Source organism: Aplidium turbinatum, chromosome 7 (assembly GCF_918807975.1).
Source record: "Aplidium turbinatum chromosome 7, kaAplTurb1.1, whole genome shotgun sequence".
NCBI lineage: Eukaryota > Metazoa > Chordata > Ascidiacea > Aplousobranchia > Polyclinidae > Aplidium > Aplidium turbinatum.
In genome coordinates, this window is record NC_137478.1 from 27,960,976 (window position 1) to 27,976,704 (window position 15,729).

Below are 15,729 nucleotides of genomic sequence, written 5' to 3' on the forward strand. Positions count from 1 at the left end.
GCTGGTATGACTCATCATGTTTGGCTGGTTTCCTTGTAACGTTTTTCTGCTACCAAGAACATGAATTTTCACACTCCTTCAACTTACTATATCCTTTATTCTGTTTGTTGCTACTTTGTTTATTGCAATGCTCCACTTGACTAAATAATGTTTTCAATTCATACTTGCTGACTAGAATCCAACCGTGAATTGCATGGGTATCATTGATTTGTTGAAATGTGGATTAAGGTGATAGAAACTGTAATGGCTGTTCTGCTTTGTGCTGGAGGCCTAACTGATTGTTGGTAGGCTATCGTAATAGAATGGGAAGTGCATGCAAAATTTGCTTTCATTGAATGTCAAATGCAGATTTGTTACAAACCAAGTTTGTTTTTGCTTCTGTTTATCGCTTTAGCCGAGAGGTGCAGCTGTTAGAAATTGCGGTTTGGGCTGTGTAGACTATTTGTCAAACAAGTGAAGTGAATTCATTATATTTATAACTACCTGCTTTCAAACTGTGTTGATTGCGTAAACCTAGGTTTCTTACTAAAGTTGTTAATTATTGGTTACTACTTACTAGAGAACGGTTTGTGAGGAAAGTTGAAATTGATTTACGATTTTACGTTGTATGAGTAGTTGGATTTTTGTCATGGGGCTATCATAATCTAATGTTGTATCCGGAACAAGCAGAAATAACCAGTTGGCCTATAAAGCTGCTGCACCACGAACAATGGTCCAATTGCCTAAAAACCCAGAAAGCGTCATCTTGCTTACAATGTGAGTTAAAGCCATATTTTGCTTGATTGAATGGTGCTATCGGAGATTACATATGTCCACTGCGCTGCTCACGCGAGAGTTAGCAATCTAAGTCCCGCCGCCTGTAGCAGCAAATTCTTTCGTAAGGACAATGCATAGCGATGCCTTGGTGAAAATGTGAAACCGTTTAGTCTTTCAATTTCGATTTTTGTAGTCAATAAATGTTGTCTTAAATCTTTTGATCATGCATTTTATGTTTTATCGATTGTCCGCCGAGACATTTTGTTGCCTTTGCTTAAGTCCGTTCTAATTAAATGACATTTTTTGTACGCAATAGTAATGTAACCATTCTAAGTTTTTCGGAATGCCCAAACTGATTTCTTTTGTTGTACGAATTATTATTTTTGAATCACATGTTTTACTATATTACAATACTGGATTTTATAATATTATTGGCTATACGACTTAATAAACAAGACTACGTAATTGTTTACACTGAGAAAGTCTGTTTTTTTTGTGTATGTAGTGCTTGAACGAAAAAGCGAGGTTTTTGTAAACGAACTGTATGTAGGGATTTCAGATCCCGATCTTTGGAATGGGTAATCTTGATTCTTTTTTCCGAGTCCATTAAATAGTTTCATTCAACGTTTGCAATACTTAGAGCGGCCTAATGTTTTCGTGTTTCTGGATGCTTTGCTTTAAATATCTTATTTATCTACATACGCTTTCACATGCCCGTAACCGTAATTTGGTTCAGGTGGTAAGGAAATCTCATACTAATGTCTGAGAGTATTTATGGATCGGCTTACAACAAAAGTTAACTTAAAATAGTGATCATTTAAAATCAAAGCAGTTGTATGTTGCGGCGAAGCGAAATACCGATATACAACTTTTGTGTTGTTTGTTGGAGTGTTCGTTAATCGGATTGTTGTAAATTCAAGTTTTGACTGTGAAAATATGAGTCGTTGTTTTCGTAGTCGTTTATTGTATTGTATGGGATTAAACTTCCAAACGGGTTTAGGAATTCAGATGTCACAGTAGTGGTTGATATATGTTCAATAAATTGCATAATCTGGCTTTTAACGATTCGAATCATTTTGTAAGTAATACATTGTAGTTTAAAATAAAAATGATAGTTACAACGTTTGGTGTTGTGGTCTGGGAAATTATTTTCTTGCCAGCTGTAATCAACCCATGCGTAGAAATATTAAATACTCTCTAGCATTTCCTTGATTGTTGTCTAATTACAAAATTACCCAAATCTGCGAGTGATGTGAGTGAACAGGTTTTGTGTCTAACTAACAGCTGCTTTCTTTGCTTATCACAGAAGAAACTGTTTTAAGATCTTGTGTGGCAAGCAATAGTGTTACAGTATACGGGATTGCTTTATTTGCACTGACACGTGTCAAACGGGGTTTAAGAGTTAAATCGTTTACAGCCGTTTTTACATCAATCAATTTGTCTGGTTCGTTATTAAAACAGCGACTTTAAACTCTGAATGATCGTGGAGCAGGAAAACCATCTTGCAGGGGGTTTCCCACCATTATGTGATAGAAGAACGGAAGACACTCGTCTCAGCATTGCTTCTCCGTCGTCTTTACCGCAACAGATCATGTGGAATGCCTCAGTAGCTATCGACGACCATTCGTACAAGAACCACGCCTCCTGGAACCATTTGTCTTCATGCAGAATTGACTGGTTTAACAATAAGTCGAATCAGATAGGTCGCCATGCACTCCCCTCTAAAGTTGCGTCGGCTGTGTATGGAACACCCAATTTCGCCGCCGAATTCACACAGAACTATAACGCTTTCGAAAGACAGCCTTTGAATTATAGTGGCAAAAACCCCGATCAACTTTCTCAGTGTAGCGCCTCTGGTACAGGTGACGATTTGTTCTATGAAATACATTTTTTTTTTGTTTCAATTCAACGACTTCGTTTTGAAACGACATGCAAGCTACTATTAAAAAACTGTTTTCTCATGTTGATGACGTTGTTTTAGTTTAATTCACTTTAAAGGTTTGAGTGTGGAATTGTCTGACTGTCAGATTGTGAAAGTTAACAGCTTAGTCAAACTGGAAGGACATGGCGCTGATGCTTTTGACTGAAGTATTCTAGCATATATTCACCTGACAATGTACTTTTGCTTGACTGAGCTTCTTCGTTGCCTGATAAATGTGTAGTGTCACGTCTTTTGACCAAATAAACTTAGGTTTCATTGACTACAGAAAAAAATAACTCCATGTGATGTTTCTCGCATAATCTGTATAATTGTTATGTACCTTGATTCAAATTGAGTTTAGTCTTTTGTATATTTATCAGAAAATAAAATTATGAATTGTCTTTCAATTTCACTGCTGAGAGAGAACACCAGTAAAATTTGATCGATTTTGCTTTGTGACGATTTTTCTGCATAGGATGCGAAAGCCTTCCGGTTGGAGAGTTCAACCGCAGCCTGTTCCATTTTAATTTAAATAACTTATGTGAAATCATAATCCATCGTCGGTTTAGGGGCCATTTTTAGCTTTTGCTGCATTTAAATAATATTTTGGAGCATAGATTTTCCAGCCGGATGCCCTTCCTGACGCTACCACAGTTATTGGCGGTGGGCCTAGCCTTTACTTAAAAACTATTTCCTGCAAGGCAGCAGGATTTCTAACAAGTTTTAGCCAACCAGTCGAGGTTGTTGCCCATGAGGTGGGACGTGGACCCACTTGTTAGTTTGGTGTGTGATCAAGACCAGTGTTCCTCGAGACCCATGGTGTAACAATCCATGGCGACTGCCCAGGGTTCAAAGGTGCTACTTGTACCACACACCTACCTCACGACTGAAATGCAGAAGTTTAAGCATATCATGTCTTTTTCAGGATCTTGTGGATTGCAACCAGGAAGTAGCAAAAATCCTTTCACCGCTCTTTTGTCTCCGCTAGAATCTATCGGTGTGTATGTTTCAACCATGGTTTCAACCACTATTTGCTATTGACAGATGTGTGCATAGTGCATACTGCATGTTGTGCAAACTCTATCCCAGACAGTCTGCAGACGTTGGATCAATAATAATGAAAAAACAGTTGCTTTGCTGTCTTTGATATGACAGTGACACGTTACTAGTCGGTGCGGTTTCGCTGTTGTGTTTATTGCTTTTTCTTGAAATTCTAGAACTCCACGACCAAAGTTGCAATAAGTCCACGCGACCTAGAACTTCAAAGCTTCAACCCAAACGCCACTTGGTGGCGCAAGGGGGAGAGGATATGCAGCAGCAATTCTTTGCACAGCAACAGCAGGTTCGTTTTTGACGCCGAATCTTTTTAAATCAACTGTGATGAACATCAGGGGTGTCCAACCCATAGCCCGCGGGAAGGTTCTGAGTGGCCCCCTGGTATTTTTCGAAATGACTTATATTATCAATTACATCGCCAACGTAATTTATGGCAAACTTACTTTTCGAGAAATTGGCATTTATTGTTTGCTTGCTTTGTCTATTAGTCCCTAGTGCAGGGGTGCACAACTGTTCAAGTTAATTTAATTGCATCACAATGCACATTGTTACGCATCATATTTTCCACGTTGTTTTGTCCACATCCTTTCCACACAATCGTATTTATACTTCAAGAGTCAATCAATCAGTAATATTTTTTGCTTCACTGAGGTACATTTGATATCAGAGACTCGCGCAAAACGCATTAAGCAGGGAAATATCTTCTGCACTCTGCAGTGAAACGGAATATGTCAAATAGGAAACGAAAAGCAAGCAACGCTTAAAATATAATATCAGAAAATTTACAGATTGGCAGTTTTCGTGACCTCATTATTCCGCAGCACTTGTGCGAGCAAGTCTTTTCGCGGATGAACCATGAAAATCTGTGAAATCACTAATTTCTGACAGCCATATGGAAAACTTGCTTCGCATTACTACATCGTCCATCTCACCAAATATTGCTAAACTTGTTAGAGAAAAACAGTGCCAAACTTCATATTGAAATGTCGACGTCTTGTAAAAACTTTGTTCACTTTACTATGGTGTATTTTGGTATGTTTATTGTTTTTATAAATATAATAGTAAAAGAGGACAATACATATTTCTGAGATTAGAATGTTGGTGTGAAGATTTTAATTTGAAATTATAAGACAGCCATTTCTAAGATTGCAAATTAGCTATAAACACTCAAGTGGCCCGCGCAATCGTTCGTCAACGGCATGTAGCCCTTTGTATAAAAAGGTTGGACACCCCTGATGTAAATGATCGATGTTGTTTATTTTGATGCTGTGCTTTAAATTTTGAGATCTATTGAATTACTATGCAGTGAATGAAAGTTTCCTTTACAATTTGCATCATTAAAAAAGCGGCAACTTTACCTGGCTGGAGAAGTTTAATTGCATTACAATCAATGCTGTTTGCAAGCTACAACATACGGTTCATCATCACGCAAAAGAGCACTACACCCTGGTTAGATTTTTTGCCAAGATCACGTAGCTTCAGAAATCATTGTTGTAGCAATTTAGACCCCATGCTTGTTGTAGGAGCAAATGGCCAGAATTCCAGGGTCGTTCAGAGAGTCGCATGTTGCACCCACTAGAAAGCTTTCTGTTGACCTTATCAAGACCTACAAGCACATCAACGAGGTAGGAATCTACAACCTCTACGTTGTCATGTAAAGTGTGTTTCATCGTCGCTTGCAAAAATCTCTCACATTATCGTGATTCTGTTCATTGACCTTAATGTCATGTTTATACTCGTTTTGTTACTATGCAGTAACATCACGAAATTTACTGAAATCTAAGGGTTAATTATTTCGTAAAAAGATCGCATTGATTGTTGTATTTTCTGTCAGCCAACCAGCTTCATTTCCAAACAATGACATCATATTATCTCTTCCACTCAGGTTTATTACGCCAAAAAAAAGCGTCGGGCGCAGCAAGCCTCCCAAGAAGGCGCTCGGCCCCAAAAAGAACGACGCGTCTTCAATGATGGGCACGACGACAGCAATTATGATTACGTCATCAAGAATGGCGAAAAGTGGAACGACCGATACGAAATCGATTCTCTCATAGGAAAAGGTTCTTTTGGCCAGGTTTGTTAAAAGTCAGCATTCCCAACACGAAAATCTGTCGTTGACAGAGAAAAATGATTTCCTGCCTGGGTTTGGTTGCTCGGCAATGCTGTGTTTGGTCGTGCCGCTGCAGAAAGTTTTAAGAGAAAAGCAAACAAACAAAGTTGTGGACTACAGTTTGCATGAAAAACGACACAAACGTAGCATGTTACTTCATCGCTCGGCTAATGTCGACTTGTTTTGGACTAGTTTTAGGCTGATCAACTAAGAAACGGATGTGCATGAAATAAAACCTGTCGGTTTTGCACATGTTGGTGCAAATGTATGAAATTTATTTGAGCTTTTTTTTGCCAACTAGATTCGTTCTTTTTGCTTTCCCAGCTGGGATGTGTTCAATGCCTGCACATTTGTCTACTCTTTTAAGCATCACAAATGTTAAAAGCATTTAATTTAGTGCAAAATAATTTAAATCGGTGGAGATGAATTAAAATACCAGGGCTGTGGAGTCGGAGGGATTTTGACGTGTCCAGAGTCGACCAGTTATATTCCGAGAAAGTAGAGTCGTATATTATTCGCCCGACTCAACAGCCCGTTTACATAAAGCCTGACAAATTTACAAATTTTGTCTTAAGAAAGTTATCGTTAAATATACCCCTCCTCAGTCATAGAGGTAGAGAATGTAGACCATGCCCAATACCGTATTTAATGAAAAGGAAAATTGTATATGCAAATTGACTACTTACAGGTTGCCAAAGCTTACGACCACGAAGAACAGGAGTTCGTCGCTATAAAAATAATCAAGAACAAAAAAGCATTTTATAAACAAGCCCTCATTGAAGTGCGACTACTTGAATTAATGAATCGTTATGACACAGACAACAAGTATTATGTCGGTAAGTATACCTTGATGAGGAATAAAACTGTAATTTTCCTTATCGCAATATCTTTCATTGCACATTTGTCTGCTTTATACTTTCCGATTATGTTAAACCATTTATTCCAAATTTTAAACATCACTTTTGTGGTCTCAGACGCTTTAATAAGAAAAAAAAAACATCAAAACAAGCGAGTATGGGAGGTGGTTTTATGTAAGTTTTCTTTCTGACCCAAATCTTCCATTTCATGCATAGAAAAATCCATATTCTATAAAAATAGCCTATTAATTTTTGCTTTAGCTGTGTGCTTTTCCTGTTTCTGCTCGGTCGCATTGCCACACTTACAATTTTAAGTTGCCTTATTGGTAGAGTTCGGATTGTGTCGTACAGAAATAAATTCCCAGACAACAAAATCCGGTATTTTTTCCATTGATTCAAAGTCTGCAGACGTAATGTAAAAATAACGGATTTTGTTGTCTGGAGACTCGCCGCAGCAGCTATTTCAAGCCGTGTATTTGTAACTCGTGTGCTTTTTATAGTTCGTTTGAAACGTCATTTTCTCTTCCGCAATCATCTGTGTTTGGTGTTCGAGTTGCTGTCCTACAACCTATACGATCTTTTACGGAACACCAATTTCCGTGGAGTATCTTTGAATTTAACGAAAAAGTTTGCTCAGCAGGTGAGATTGAAGATAAACGTTAAAAAATCTCTTATTTCATGCTTGTAGAATAGATTCGAGGACATTGCTGTCTGTTTGAAAATGGCCCGGCCGTAAATTAATGTCAACACAAGTGCCACTCACACCCAGTCCGACAGTACTTGAAGCGACGTGTGAGAGTCGTCAAAGTCAATATTGTCTACGACATCGCTTCCATCCTTAAACTACTTTATGTCGAAGCCCAGAAGTAATATTTTGTTGTGTCTTTTTCCGGGATTATTCAATGAAAGCTCAATCAATGCCTCACATGTAGAAAGCGACCAGTTTACAATGCAATTGGTTGCTGTAGGATTGGTATTTTTGTGTCGAGAAAATATTACAAATAGTTAAATGGGGCACTCACACTACTTAATACTGCTGTATAAACCATTACCAATCTCAGCTAGTGACTCAGTTCTTATTAAACGTTACACTGATTAAACGTTGAATCAATGTAAAAAGGACTTCTTTGCTGGCTGGCAAGCAATTAAACGCATTCCTTTTTTGATGTCCAACAAAACCATTTACATGTTTGTTTGTTGTTTCATTTCTGCGAACTGCTGTGTTGTTACCGATCGGCTGCTGTATGTTCTTCACGTCACAAATGAACTTTGCAATTGCCAACTGCTATAGGTTTCATTTCGCGGTCAAAAGAAGTTCTTTTGGTCGCATATTTTATCCAATTAGTTTTACAAGAATCGAATTTTTACGATCGATCAAACATAAATTGATTTTAAAATCCTGTTCCCTGCTTCGTACATTCAAATGACGGTGAAAAATGTAAGTTTTCTTGAACTTGGACATTGAAAGTCTGATTACACTGGGTCTTGAAATAGAAAATTGCGTCACTTCATTTGTCTTCAAAGTTGTTTTCAACAAGTCCACGATTGGTAGTTTTTTTTCAGATACACACTTACGTCATGCTTTTTATATTGATCCGTTTCTACAGTTAATGCACTATTCTAGTTTTTACTGCCATGCTTAAACTGAAACGTTGTTCTTGAGCTAAAGGATTGCTGATAGAGAAATGGATCAAATTTGAAACTCGTTAACCAAGTCGTTGCTCTTTCGCAGCTTTGTACCGCACTGCTGTTTCTATCAACCCCCGAAATAAACATAATACATTGTGATCTGAAGCCCGAAAATATCCTGCTGTGTAACCCTAAACGGAGCGCTATTAAAATCATCGATTTTGGAAGCTCTTGTCGACTCGGTGAAAGGGTAAGTTATGTGAGAAACATTGCCATTTTTTGAGTAAATTTTACTTGTATGAGAAATTATGCTGATTAATCTAGGTAAAAACGCTTTGTAAAAATAATCAGTTAATTTCAAGTATTCTATTTTTTGTAAGAATTACTGTGGTTGGTAATGCCTTTATAGGCATTTTCTTAAAATAAAAAGGTGTCGTAAATTCATAATATTTGCGCTGTGTCTACAGTATGCATCTACATTCTGCATGTGCTTGAGAGATTGTCGATGTGTTTATTTTCACTTATAATCGAGAAAAACGGTTGAAACGCTTTGTCAATCTTATCAAAAAGTAAATACTACACCACACTCATGTTCAGCAAACGTTTCGAAAACTGTACTGTTTTCATCTTTAGTGCTATAAATGTAAATTAAGGTGAAAGTGTATATGAAGATGAAGACAGTGTAGTTTTCACAACGTTTGTTTGCTGAATATGAGTTTAGTATCAATATTTTTAGCTCTATATTTTTTGATTAAAAATTATCTTGTTTCTAAAAATGTCAACACCCAAAGGTCTTTATCAATGTTTATGTTACCCACATTGTACAAAGCAGCAGACAGTGATATGCTGTATGTTACGCAGATATACCAGTACATTCAATCCCGCTTTTACCGCTCACCCGAAGTGCTGCTTGGAATTCCATACGATTCCGCCATTGATACGTGGTCGCTCGGTTGTATATTGGTGGAAATGCATACTGGGGAGCCTATATTCGCCGGCACTAATGAGGTACTAGACATGTTGTTATCGTTATTTTTTGACAAATTTGTAATGGTTTTTAAGACGTTTTCAACATGCAGTTTGTGATCAAGGTCGTCCTCTTCACAATCCTGTTGACTTAATAACGACTTAACCAGTTTTAAACCTTCAAACTCGAGTTTTGCAGGTCTGTTCAAAAAGACGATTTAAGTTCAAAATTGTGGTATACAAATTACAAGCTTCATATTCAAAAACTTCGTAATAGAAAAAAGTGAAATTTGATTCATCGGAGAAATTTATCCTTTGGGCCTATTTTGGAGTTCAAATAAACAATAAAAACTATTAATACTACAAAAAGTGCTCAATGCCAAGCAGAGCGAATTACATCAAATTCAGCCACTATTTTCTAATTACCTCTGCAGCTTGTTTCACCCTTTATTGGGGATCATTAGAAGGTTCTTATTCGAATAGAAAACAAAGTTTAAATATATTTTCGGGCTTGAACTGGGTTGGGGATTGCATTTTCGGGTTTCTTATGGGTTCGGAGTGTTTCTTATGGGTTCGGGGTGTTCCTAATGGGTTTTGTGCAAAAAGTTTATGATCCACTTTAACTGAAGTACTAAAAGCTATAAAAAATATTTGGGTTGGATCAGCAGGCGAACCCATTAGTCTACCCAAGTGCTGTTAAGTTTGTTCTCCACAACATAGTAAACAATTTGGGTAGAGAGGTAACTCTTTTAAACCATAAACATACAAAAAGCTGTTTAACGCGCTGCTGTTTACAACATGCTCAAGCTGTTTACATAGTAAACAAGATTCAAAGAAAATGTAGAGGTGTACCAGTAAGTATATGTAGGATTGGCCCATGATACAAGAGAAGGATCCACAGAGGATACAAACTGATATGCATAAATCGTATTTTTTATATTTTTTTCAATAGTTAAGAAGATTTTTATTTTGTGTTTGACTTTTAAATCGCTGTCGCAGGAAGATCAAATGAACAAAATCATGGAAGTGCTTGGCGTACCGCCGCAGGATATTCTGGACGCCGCCTCCACTCAAAAGGTGCGGAAACTATTTGAAAGGCAGCAAGACGGCACTTGGAGGCTTAGAAAACAAAGCGATAAGGTGAGATATAGGAATGGTCAGTGCAAATTTCTACATCAACAAGCCGTCTAATAAATTTTTTTGGTCGGTTGCGATCAGCACCGTTGTTTAACGTGGTAATGGCTATTTTCCCAAGTATTGACCTGAATTTGCACCTTTGAGGTAGGTTTCAAAGCTAATGTAAAATAACTCTTCTGATATTGCTCCAGTATAAAGAACCCGGTACGAGGAAGCTGTCCGATATACTCGGTGTGGGGAGTGGAGGCCCCGGGGGAAGAAGGGCGAACGAGACCGGACACTCCGAGCAAGACTATTTGAAATTTAAAGGTACTTATATGCTTCTTAATGATATTAATTCTATTTGAATAATGAACTTTCTGCTGGTCACACTCAGCGGTAAAACAGGCAGTAGTGATCTTGTTTTGTATTTTATTATTTCAAGCGGTATGTACATGTTCGCCCTTGTAATATCTGAGATGTGGTGAACTTTTATGTTGAGGTAAAGTTTTTTCATCACTCTTGTGCAACAGTTGTAAAATAATTTTTCAGATTTGATTCTTCAAATGCTAAAGTACGACCCAAAAGAGCGACTAGCCCCTGTCTATGCCCTGCAACACAATTTCTTTAAGAAAACGGCCGATGGTTCTACAAACACCAGTTCGAGTCCTGCACAAGACCTCAGTACTTCCTCAAGTATGTTAAAATGGTTTTTCCATCACTGACTGGCTGTTGCAGTGTGTGTTTTTTTTACTGCAAAAGTGATCATCTCAGTCATTTACTAAATATTATAAACTCTCCTATCCACTTTATTTCGGCATCGTGTTAGTATCAAGCTGTTTTCAGCAGGGAGCAGTTCTTCCTCTGGCCGTGCCCGATCCGATCCAGGTGTCCACCAGCCCTTTAGCACATCAACTGAAATACATAGTGGCGAAGCTGCTGGGGCTTATGTTTCGCCGGGTAAGTGCTCAGCTGACTTGGATTTAGCAGTAGATTTAGTTATTGTCGGAATGGCCCGTTTCGGCGAGTCCGATTCGGCGAGTCCGATTCGACTAGTCCGATTCGGCGAGTTCCCTATTCGGCGAGAGCCCTTTTCGGCGAGTGCCCTATTCGGCGAGTTTTTGAAATTTTTAAAAGGAAATTATCGGGTACCGTAGCCTAATTGCAATTGCCGTTTTTACATCGTTTTAACGTCGCTAAACGTTGAAATCGTGCAGAAAGGAATAAAAATAAAATGTTTGGACTATTAATTAAATTAAAATTCGTCATGTCAGTTCAGTTGTTTTTATTTCTGACCATCATATGAAAAACAATACACGTCAACATAGCAAAGGTAGAAGCGACAATTCACGTCAACATAGCAAAGGTGTAGAAAAAGGTAGAAGCGACAAAACGCGAACGTTAAAACGTGCTTGTGACCAAAGTAAGTTATTGAGTTGAAAGAAATTTGGCAAGGTTGCAACATCTTCAAAAAAATTTAAGATATGAAGGAAAAATAAAACAAAGAAAATGTTACAAAAAAAATAATGTTTATGTCTATAAGTTAGTACTTTTGAATAGTTAAAATCATAGGCGCCTAACTATTTTTTTGGCCGTGGGGGCGAAAGCGTGTTTCATCAGCAGCAACGTAAATTCAGCGAAATGTCACGCAGATGGATGACGTAATTATGTCGTCACACTAAGATTGCTTTTATTGCCACACTCGGAGTTATCGCTACGTTCGACCTACCGTTAATTATTATAAACAAAGCTCGACCAAAACACATGCTATGCGTCTGCGTTGGCTAGCGGTTGATGGACTGCGACTCTTTAAGCTAAGCGCAACATAAAGTTTAGCAACGAACTAGATTTATTAGCATGAAACAAGAGACGAAAAGGTTTACTAAAAGGTATACTGTAAATGGAATGAAAATACTAACTTGATCATATGCTTGAAAATATACCTGTTGAAAGCAAAATCATTCATGTTTACATCAATTCAACAGCACGTCACCTTTAATAAATTTAAAAGTTGCTGACATCCGTAAACAGCCCTTGAAAAATAGTTACAGAGAGACGTTTGATTAAGTTTTCGACTTGACATTGCTCCCTTTTCACTACAATATCGCAACTTATGGCTGACCAGCTTTCAAGTTCCAATTTGCTGTGATACGCCCGTTTTCGTGTTGCAGATGAAACAAAAAATGCGCATATTCCCCGCCTTTGATCGGGTTTCTATGGCAACGGACGTGTGTGCGCCATGCAGTTTGCGCGAGTCCGTTGTTGTGTTGATTATGTGGCTTGTGCGACTGTGGGCAATGCGGTTTGTACCAGCCCTTGTTACGTTGGTTAGTGGTAACCTCGGGCCGAGACTTCAAGTTCATTTTCACAGCAACCGATTCACTGCCGCGACAATTCTCTGCAGAGGTTTCGACTTTCGAAAGCGACAGGAGGCTGTTTGCAAGCGCATTAAGTTAAACGCACGCTGCGTCAACGTAGCAAAGTATGTTGTTTTTGGGTGCATTCAACATCTGATGACATTGAATCGACGCAAAATGGTAGATTTTTGCTATGTCACAGGCAGCAAAATCAGTCATTTTTACATTGATTCAACGTCTGCGGACGGACGTTAAATCAACGTAAAAATGACAGATTTTTTTGTCTGGGGTGGGATTGTAGCATCGCTACTCGTTCTAGTGATTATTTACTGCGAAGCTGTTGCGGTTTGTATTTAAAAATGTTTTCCTGCTGCCGATCGCTAGTTCATCTATTGTTTTATGTATCAATGCCGCATAAAAAGTTGCTCCCACGCGGAAATATGCGTGGGGGCTTGGCCCTCACGGCTTAGGCGTCTATGGTTAAAATGATTAGTTTGGATCAACAAATGTGTGACCTAAACTCCTACAGCTTAGATTGAAAGGAAATTATCGGGTAGGCTACCGTAGCCTAGTTATACCGACCAGCAAAAATTTGTTCCAAGAACCCAGTTAGCCTAACAGTTCATTTTTACATTGTAGTAACAGAATGAAAAGGCTAATCAAATGTGTGGCCTATCGTTTTAACGTCGCTAAACGTTGAAATCGTGTAGAAAAGGGTGCTTTTGCTGACTAGGATACGTTGAAACTGAGAAACATTCACAGAAGCCCTACCATACGTTGCATTTTTAAGATAATGTATTCAGACGTTGAATCAATGTACAAATGAAATGTTATGCTAAATGGGTTCTTGGAACAAATCGTAGGGCTTCTGTGAATGTTTCTCAGTTTCAAAGTATCCTAGTCAGCAAATGCTTCCTTTTCTTCACGATTTCAACGTTTAGCGACGTTAACACGATAGGCCACACATTTGTTTAGCCTTTTCATTCTGTTACTACAATGTAAAAATGAACTGTGTTCTTGGAACAAATTTTTGCTGGTCGGGATAACTAGGCTACGGTACCCGATAATTTCCTTTCAATCCAAGCTGTAGGCCACACATTTGTTGGTCCAAACTAATCATTTTAACTATTCAAAAGTACTAACTTATAGACATAAACATGATCTATTTTATTATTTTTTTGTAACATTTTCTTTGTTTTATTTTTCCTTCATATCTTAAACTTTTCTGAAAGTGTTGCGACCGTGCCAAATTTCTTTCAACTCAATAACTTACTTCGGTCACAAGCACGTTTTAACGTTCGCGTTTTGTCGCTTCTACCTTTGCTATGTTGACGTGTATTGTTTTTCATATGATGGTCAGAAATAAAAACAACCGAACTGACATGACGAATTTTAATTTAATAGTTCAAACATTTTCTTTTTATTCCTTTCTGCACGATTTCAACGTTTAGCGACGTTAAAACGATGTAAAAACGGCAATTATAATTAGGCTACGGTACCCGATAATTTCCTTTCAAAAATTTCAAAACCTCGCCGAATAGGGCACTCGCCGAAAAGGGCTCTCGCCGAATAGGGAACTCGCCGAATCGAACTAGTCGAATCGGACTCGCCGAATCGGACTCGCCGAATAGTAGCAGACCCAGTTATTGTACGTCTGGTGGTTTGGCCATATCTCATTAGAAAGTGATTATGAATGTCAGAGCATCTTAGTAAAAAAACACTTGTTGGTTTAGTTTTGCTTTAGATTGCTTTTTTTATAGTCGTCTTGCAGTTTGTTAATGTATTGAAATATGTTATGTCTTGTATGTTATCGCTTACCTTGCCATATTTTTGATAGGTTACCACTCGAATTCCTTTGTCCCTCCATCAGCAGCACCAGCGAATTTAAAACCAACTCAAGTGAAGTCACCTCAAAGTTACAGCATTGCTGTCAATCATCTGCAAGCCTCCTCTCATCTTTCTGGCGAAGCAAACACCTCCCAGTCTTCTCCAAGACAGAATCAAAACACAGAAAACTTGTCCAGTTCTAATCCTTTACCTATGCAACCTCATTTTACGAACAACAGCTCGTCATCTGACGTCACACCCCCTTTTGGAGCGGTGCCATTTAATGGCCATTTCTCGGGATTGTCACCGCCTGTACAAGCAAGCCACTCCGGTTATTATGAACCACCTGGAGGTTCAGGTGATATGCTCCCGACACAGTTGCAGCACTCCGCGTTATTTCTTCCCCAGCAAACCGCTTTCGGCATGCTGGCAGCACCAGGGCAACCCATGGAATACGTACAGCAATCTTTTGGCCGCGGTAACTCCATTAGGCAAAGTAGCTACCGCCAAGCAAGGACACATTCTCAGACTGACTCGCCAATGGCAGGCGTGCAGCAATCACCTGTACCGTTATCGTGACGTCGGCGTTGATCAATAGTGACCCCTGTCACGTGACACCGATCTTGATTGAAGTTCTAGCTTACTAGCCTGTCCAGTACTACCTAGTTTTTTTAATGCTGATGCTGCTATTTTGGAGTGCCCAAAAGGTGTTTTAAGTAAGCGATCCAATACAATAATTGCATTCACCGCGTGAAATACTGTATTTCACGTGGAAGTGAGCAGAGTCAATGGTGCTTCGTATCCGTCGCAACTGGCTGTCATTCGCTTAGTGTGTGGATAGTTTCTTGATTTTGTTATTTTTACCTGTGCGCATTTTTGCATCTTACAAGTGATTACAAACTTCTCAAAGCGCCCCGAGAGTGGTACAGCTGATTTCAACAGGCAAGACCACGACATAATAGGGTTGTGCAATGTGCATGGGTTATGAAGAAGCTGAGCCTTATGGTGGTTTTAACGTCTGATCAAAAGTTTCCAATGGCTCTTCGCAATCACGATGAAACTCTTAAGAGACATTGGTCAACACTCGCTTGGGTAAGCTTTCATTTTCGAATTTCTATCCATTTCAAATGCCAA

General features: G+C 38.6%; 1 protein-coding gene across 2 annotated transcripts; it reads left to right on the forward strand.

Moving 5' to 3' along the window:
• The first annotated feature begins 713 nt into the window (after positions 1-713).
• Positions 714-15,507, forward strand: LOC145774044 (uncharacterized). Of its 2 annotated transcripts, none has more exons than XM_082585182.1 (14): positions 714-2,618; positions 3,603-3,674; positions 3,895-4,019; positions 5,257-5,358; positions 5,619-5,807; positions 6,532-6,679; positions 7,201-7,340; positions 8,433-8,579; positions 9,191-9,337; positions 10,295-10,435; positions 10,624-10,741; positions 10,964-11,107; positions 11,258-11,371; positions 14,606-15,507. In XM_082585182.1, the coding sequence occupies exons 1-14, from the start codon at positions 2,234-2,236 to the stop codon at positions 15,172-15,174; spliced, it is 2,541 nt and encodes an 846-aa protein (XP_082441308.1). In that variant the 5' UTR covers positions 714-2,233; the 3' UTR covers positions 15,175-15,507. The 2 variants fall into 2 exon arrangements, with proteins under 2 accessions (XP_082441308.1, XP_082441309.1); XM_082585183.1 differs by having other exon boundaries at positions 11,261-11,371.
• The last annotated feature ends 222 nt before the right edge of the window (positions 15,508-15,729 follow it).